The sequence below is a fragment of the Octopus bimaculoides genome, chromosome 2, assembly GCF_001194135.2.
Source record: "Octopus bimaculoides isolate UCB-OBI-ISO-001 chromosome 2, ASM119413v2, whole genome shotgun sequence".
NCBI lineage: Eukaryota > Metazoa > Mollusca > Cephalopoda > Octopoda > Octopodidae > Octopus > Octopus bimaculoides.
Window position 1 is genome coordinate 98703549 of NC_068982.1, and position 7585 is coordinate 98711133.

Here is a 7585-nt window from a genome sequence, read left to right on the forward strand (position 1 = left end):
ATCAATATTCAATGTTTTAGTGCATATTCTCGTGTCTATCAATAACAGTATTTATTACTATTTATACATAAAAAGACGTTTTTTCTTTTTTTTACCCAGGGAATTGAGGTTTTTGTTTCTATCGTTTTAAGTAATTTGCTTTTACATAATATTATTCAAATATCTGCAAGAAAGTGAACAAAAATGCCATAAATTTGGTTTAGCATTTCAATCGCTTTGTCTTGCAAAACGCTTGATCTAGCAATATTCATAAAATTAAATTATCAATTAGTTGTTCAATCAAATCCAGTACAAACTGATGCAACAGAAACCTGTATTACATAGAAAAGTGATTTCCTTTTATTTTTTTTTCTAACAGACTCTGGGAATGGAGAAAAAGTCAATTATCGACCCTTGTATTTGACTGATATTTTGTTATCTTTACTCTGAGGGATGAATAGGAATGTTGTCTGGAGTTTGATTTCAGAACGTAAAGGGATGTAATACCGCGAGGTCTTTTTCTCCGCGGTTCTCTCGATTCTACCAGAATGATAATGATTTTAAAAATTAGCACAAGACCGCAGAGACACTCTTAAACATCAACCATCATCTGCTCCGAGTTCACGTTATCTCTTCGACTCTGAAAAGTAATGAAGGGTCAATTCTCTCGTCCACACCAAATTCGATACGCTCGCCCCGCTTTCATAGAATTTATTAAAGGGCAGTACTTCTGTCTCCACTCTCCCCTTCTGCTTCAAACGGTCTTGAAAAAAGTTGATTACGGTTTAGTGAAAGAGAAGTCCTATCCTAACCCCTTTCAGCTTTACTCACTACAACTATCAAGCAGATAGTTAGCTACTCCTTGTCAAATGACGGTGGCAGTTCAATTTTCACAATGGATTCGGACGGGGGTTGGATCCTTTTCATGTGTGATTTTAATCGTCTTCCGAAACAGTAACGCCTTCATTATGCTAAGAAAATTATCTAAAATTTCTTAGTCAACAGATTTTTGTAGAGACTTAAGGTACCAAAAGCCGTTGCTGCTCATACCTGCCACCAAATTTTATAGAAATAAGAGTTGACTTCCACTGAATACACTGTCCAACTACTAACATAATAAGCATCCTGGGTGTCATTCCATATGCCAAGCATCCCCCTCTCTCTTACGTTTAGACCAGGAATTCACCTACTCGTCGCCCTGAAATATTTGCAAATACTTCAGTTACAACACATGACTGCACATTACGGTCACCATGCCTCGTGAGTTACACCAAATGGGTATCGGTAACAGATGAATCTTTTAGCGAAAGGTACTTAATCTTTCCACAAGAAATGCGAAATACATTTCGATTTCCAACGTGCCCGGCCCCATGATGGTTAAATCACTTGCGTATGTAGATATTACCTTCTCCCATCCCAGCTGAAGTAAGATACTTCATAGTACATCACTTCTATAGTTAAGATTCAAGTGCCAAACCGTACGGAAGCAGCGAGAGGGGACACATTACAAATTAGAGAAATGGGAAACATTGACCTTCACCGCCGATCAGTAAAGTTAGTTCACTAATTCGATCAGTATTGAAGTTTCGTACCCAATGCATTACATTCAATTTCCAATAACTAGATCCTTGTCTAGATCAAAAACTGTGGTCTGAGTTACCACTTATCCCTGGATACTAAGTTAATAAATAGTGTAAGGGCGAAAGACAAATCGAAATATCTAGTAGCTGGTTAGCAACAAAATTTCTCTCAGAGTAGCTAAAGACAGCAGAAGGACATGATGTTCCGTCCAGTAAAGAAAACTACTAGCGAACTCGAGAAAGCTCATGGCCTCGATTTACTCTTCAACAAGGGACAAGCGAAACGGGTCGCATCGTTCTCGACCTGAGGTAGCTGTCTTATGGAAGAAAAGCAGCAATGAATACATGGTGACAAGTGAGCTACTTTCGATAAATAGAACTGGCACCGTGGATAAACCTTCATTAACCCTGAATAATATATGTTCTAGGATCTTTTTTAAAACGGGGGCCACATTTTTCATTAACGAAACACTTTGAAACTTGGAACACTGGTAGAATGTGTCATATAAAACATCTTTTTCTCTTAGTCTTCTTAAAAAAAAAGAAATCCATAAGTTATTCCATGTGAAAGTTGTCGTATTTCTGTAAGTTCAACCAATCACTGACGTCCATTCAGCCGATATACATTAAGTGCCGACTACATAAACAAACGATTCTGAAACAATTAACCCTAACCCTAACCCTAACCCTAGGGTTAGGGTTAGGGTTAGGGTTAAAGCAAATTTAAAATGAAAAAAGCAAATAAAACGAAGGTATAGAGATTAAATACGCTTTACATCGCTTAATCAGCCAAAGGAGTAAATGTAAACAACTGAATACTTGTCAGTGATTGGTTGAAATTATCGAAATAAGACAATTTTTTACATGAAATAAATTCGAATACAAACATATTTTTCTGTTCTATAACACAAAATAGATAAGTATACGAAGTTTGAAAGTTTTTCCGTACCAAAAACACTACGTAAAACATTAATGAAAAATGTGGCCCCCGTTTTAAAATAGATTCATGTTCTATCTAAATAGGAAATATATGACTTGTAAAAGTTTGCCCAAGTCAACATTGGTGCATTTGGGAAATTCATTCATTTAGGATAACACTTCTTATAATAGTGTTCAAGAAAATCATCAGCCCACAATTAATATAGAAGATATAGTCTCAAACTGAAAGTGGCGATATTTATCGCATAAATATGTTAATATCAATAAGTTAATATTTATATGTTCCCCTCCTTCCCTAAGTTTAATCAAATATATTCAGTGGCGATTATTTTGAAACATTTAGAGATATTTTGAAATATTATTATTGAAGAGCATACTTACTGAGTAATGAAGTTTTGACATTAGAATCTAGACCAAGTTTATCTCTCATCCACTTACAACAACGAGGTTTGGACAGTTTTTGTTTAAATGATACCATACCTGCAATTAAGACATACAAAACAAAAAGTATTAATTAGGGAAACAAAAATGTAATTTGAGAACTAGTTTTTCATTTTATTTAAAGATTTTAATTTCTGCACTATAAAATAGTAGCAAGCTACGGGTTAATTCCAGCTAAGTTAGCATGCTAACACTAAATTATTCTGTCTTTTATACCGAACTGTGGTGACAAGATTCGAGCACATACTCCCTGTCAAAACCTTATACATACAACAGCTACGAATCTGCAGCTTGACTCCAAAACTTAAACAAACGATAGACAAACAAAATAGTATGTGAAGGCAATCTCAACGCACAGCTTATATTTAAAATGACCTGGAGTTTGAAGTATTACGGTGATTAGCAGAATATGTATATTCCATCAGCTAGTTACCGCACTTTTTTTTTTTTTTGTATTTTTGTATCTTACACATATCTTACAATCTGACGACCATTTTTTAAATATTTTACAAGCTTTTATTGACTGCATTTAAAAACAAAACAGTAAATCATCAACACGCTATAGTCTATGTTTTATTGTTTCGTCAGGAGAAAGTACAATGTCCATGGGCCTTTACAGGGCGTCCGAGATTTGTAGGAGGTAGAGACGAAGGTATGGTCAAACTGGATACTGCGCCTGAATACTTGCAACAGAATAAGCTCCGGTAAAGGCACCCAAGGATCAAGTGAGCAAGTTAAACATCTGAAATTCTGAAATAAATTGCCAATAACGATAGAATTTTCTAAGAATATATATATTTACAATATTTACTTCTACGAAACATTTTAACTGATTTCGTTTCCAATCGATTCTATGTGTCTTACTCGTGATAATACACAGCAAGAAGTAAGACATTCTGATGATGATCAGTGATCGAACCCGATAAAGCTATTGTATAGTTGTAAATTCTGTAAGAGTACATTCTAAAGATGAGATTAATACAATACATTCTCCTTTGTATCACTACTACAATAGCCCCTGTTACTCTGAACTACACACCGTCTCCATTGAAACCAGCCGGTCTAATTCGCCTTCACTCCTTCTATCGCTTTTATTGTCTCGCACTTTCTCAATCTTGCAATAGTCATTTTGCTCAGTCACTATCCACAAACTGAAATCATCCGGAATGCCCCCCTCGTTCATGTTCTTTGTTTTCTTTTGACGAGATTTTTTTTTTCACTCCAGTCATCGAAGTCCAAGTTGAATAACAACCATACAGGCCTCCCCAGTGTAGAGGTGAACTTCAAAAATAATAGCTACAGCCTTTTTTCCCCTGTATATATTCTTTGAAAACAATCTACGCTTTCGTTCAATAAAAGCAAATATTTTCTTACAACAGTTCTAACCTAAAAATGAATTAATGTTTAATTGTTTGATATACGGGTTGTAAAACATAAACTTCCTAGGTTACCTGTAATGAATTTCTAGATATTTTCTATTTAGTCATTATTACACACGCACACACATAAACATTTACATACACATAACATATGCTGCCTTAAATATTTATTCTTAATACGTTCCGGAAGATTCGAATGTAAATCTGCTAATTTCGAACCTGGGTTCTCATTCCTAATGTATTTTTTGATATTATTATTATTATTATTATTATTATTATTATTATTATCATCATCATCATCATCGTTGTTGTTGTTGTTGTTCAGGTCACTGCCTGGAATCGAACTCGGAATCTTGGGGTTGGTAGCCCGCGCTCTTAACCATTACGCCATATGCCTACGGATATGTGGCGTAATGGTTAAGTGCGCTGACTACTAACCCCAAGATTCCGTGTTCGATTCCAGGCAGTGACCTAAACAATAATAATAATAGTAATTATTATTATTATTATTATTACTATTATTATTATTATTATTATTATTATTATTATTATTATTATATGTCCCGCGGGTAGCCTTTGACATTTTCTATTTATAAGAGTTCTTCAAGCCAATATTTACATGCTATTATAGTTTTATGTAATGTGCTTCGAGAGTCAAGAGTTAATGTTTTACAAAAAAAAAAAAATTAGTTATTTAATGCTCTATCAAAAGTTTATAAAATTCTTATGGCGCCGATAATATTTATATGTGAATGTGTATAAATATAGAACTAGACAGACAGACAGCTAGATAGATATTAATTGTTGGTAGAGACACCATGCTTCGTTTTGCAACCATAATTTGCAAGTTTATGAAATGTTTACAAGTCAGTATTGTGGATTACTTTTGTGTTAGCAGTGCCAGACAATCACTCTTAAGTTTATCTCTACAGGTTTTCTATAGGCGCAAGCGTGGCTGTGTGGTAAGGAGCTTGCCTCCCAACCACATCGTTCCTAGTTCAGTGCCACTGCGTGGCATCTTGGGCAAGTGTCTTATACTAAAGTTTCGAGCCGACCAAAGCTGTGTATAAGAAGAAACTGAAAGAAGCCCGTCGTATATGTGCGGGTGTGACAACTGGTCTTGGTGTGTTTATGTCCCTAGCAGCTCGGCAAAATTCACCGATAGAAAAGGTACCAGGTTTTAAAAAACAAGTCCTAGAGTCGATTTCTTCGGCTAAAATCCTTCAAGGAGGTGCTCCAGCATGACTGCAGTCAAATGACTGAAACAAATAAAAGGATAAAAGAATTTAGTACCATCACGTAAATACCCACTAAGTTTAGTGGTGTAATACTATTGGATAGACCAATTTACGTACGTACATATTAATTGTTGCCAGGGGCACCATATTTCGTTTTACAACCATAATATACTACCAAATATATTCTTTTCTACTCTAAGCACAAAGCCCGAAATTTTGGGTGAGGGGGCCAGTCGATTAGATCGACCCCAGTACGCAACTGGTACTTAATCTATCGACCCCGAAAGGATGAAAGGCAACGTTGACCTCGGCGGAATTATACTACCAGATATATTAAAAGGTTATAACTCAATACTGTGTCCTACTTTTGAGTTAGTAGCGCAATACAATCACTTTTAAGTTTATCTCAACAGTGCTGACTTTAAATTCTATAGAAAATCTGTAGAAATAAACTTAAAAGTGATTGTAGGATTACATTAGCTAAAGTGTGTACGTTTCCAAGGCAGTAAAGTGTGATTTGAGGGTGATTTGGCTGCTAATTATCTCAGGACACGCGACCATGTAGAGGCTCACCTGTGGTAGCTGACTGGAGTAACATATATCAATGAAAGAATGGAGAATTGGTGGAAATATAATCTCTCTCAAAGATACAAGGTTAAAAAATTTGGAGATGATCTCAGGCGTACTCTAGCAAATGTACTGCTTATTTATTCACATCGTTTTGAATTAGTCATGTATTATCATGTAGCTACAAGATTTCAATGATGTAATTGTTTATTTTTTAGGATGATATTGTAGGGTAGGTGTAAGAGACCAGTTCTGGCTGGTCTGAGTACAAAACAGGTTGAATATTTGGGTTTGATATGGCTGGTTTAAATGATAGAGGGTTAATCCATTCCCAGTATTCGATTGATACTAACTATATTGAGCTTGGAAGAATAAACTGTAAAGTCGATCACGGTGGGATTTGAACTCAACACTTAAATGTACATAATTCAAAATATGTCTAGTGATCTTCCAATTCTAGCAGCCACCGCTTCTTCTTTATTCATGCAATGCTAGCCGTGGCGAAAATAAAAGAGCTTGCTATCGAATTTTTTTTTTTTTTTTAATCGGTAAGACAGAAACATGTGGCGATATTCTGGAATGTTTTAGGGGAAAAATAGCTTTGAGTTCAAACCTTAAGCTTTTAACCTATCACGAATCTTCCTGACAGGAAATGAACTCATACTAACTTATTCAATTAAAATCAATAACAGTTCCAGTGGTAATTTGAATTTTTGTTTTGTGGAGAAGAAGGGAGAGGAAAGGGTAGAGGATGGAGAAACGTTTGATCAGCCACGTGATATGGTATTGCTTCAAACAAAAAGAATAATGGAGAAAATGAGGTCAATGTGTCGAACTGGGAAAGAATGTATCGATTTCTGACATATACACCAGACCTCGGTGTTACAGAAGAGAGGAGCAAGGAACTAGATTAAAAGGCATTCATTCCTTTCTCAGTAGCATAAGTAACGCAATCGATAGGAAAATCATTTCAAAAGAAGATCGAAAACTAGTAAGATGTTAGCAGTTTGTTTATTTTTGCACTATTCACCTATAATGGATGATTTGTACAATAAAAGTGTGAAAATGTTGTTTGTAACTCTCTCAAAAGTTATCAACGGTGTGAGTGCAGTGAATTGGTCGTAATTAAGCATGAGAAGGTTCACGTAGTCGCCAAAATTTGGTCTTTATTACTGTCGTTATTTAGCCACGGTGGAGGCGCAATGGCCCAGTGGTTAGGGCAGCGAACTCGCGGTCATAGGATCGCGGTTTCGATTCCCAGACCGGGCGTTGTGAGTGTTTATTGAGCGAAAGCATCTAAAGCTCCACGAGGCTCCTGCAGAGGATGGTAGCGAACCCTGCTGTACTCTTTCACCACAACTTTCTCTCACTCTTACTTCCTGTTTCTGTTGTGCCTATAATTCAAAGGGCCAGCCTTGTCACACTGTCTCACGCTGAGTATCCCCGAGAACTACGTTAAGGG

General features: G+C 36.0%; 1 protein-coding gene across 1 annotated transcript in view; it reads right to left on the minus strand.

Moving 5' to 3' along the window:
* LOC128247071 (uncharacterized) overlaps positions 1–7585 on the minus strand; it is a 51325-nt gene that overhangs the window by 32974 nt on the left and 10766 nt on the right. The window contains exon 3 of the mRNA XM_052965864.1: positions 2880–2978. Coding sequence (XP_052821824.1) covers positions 2880–2978 — 99 coding nt within the window. The remainder of the gene's footprint in view (positions 1–2879; positions 2979–7585) is intronic.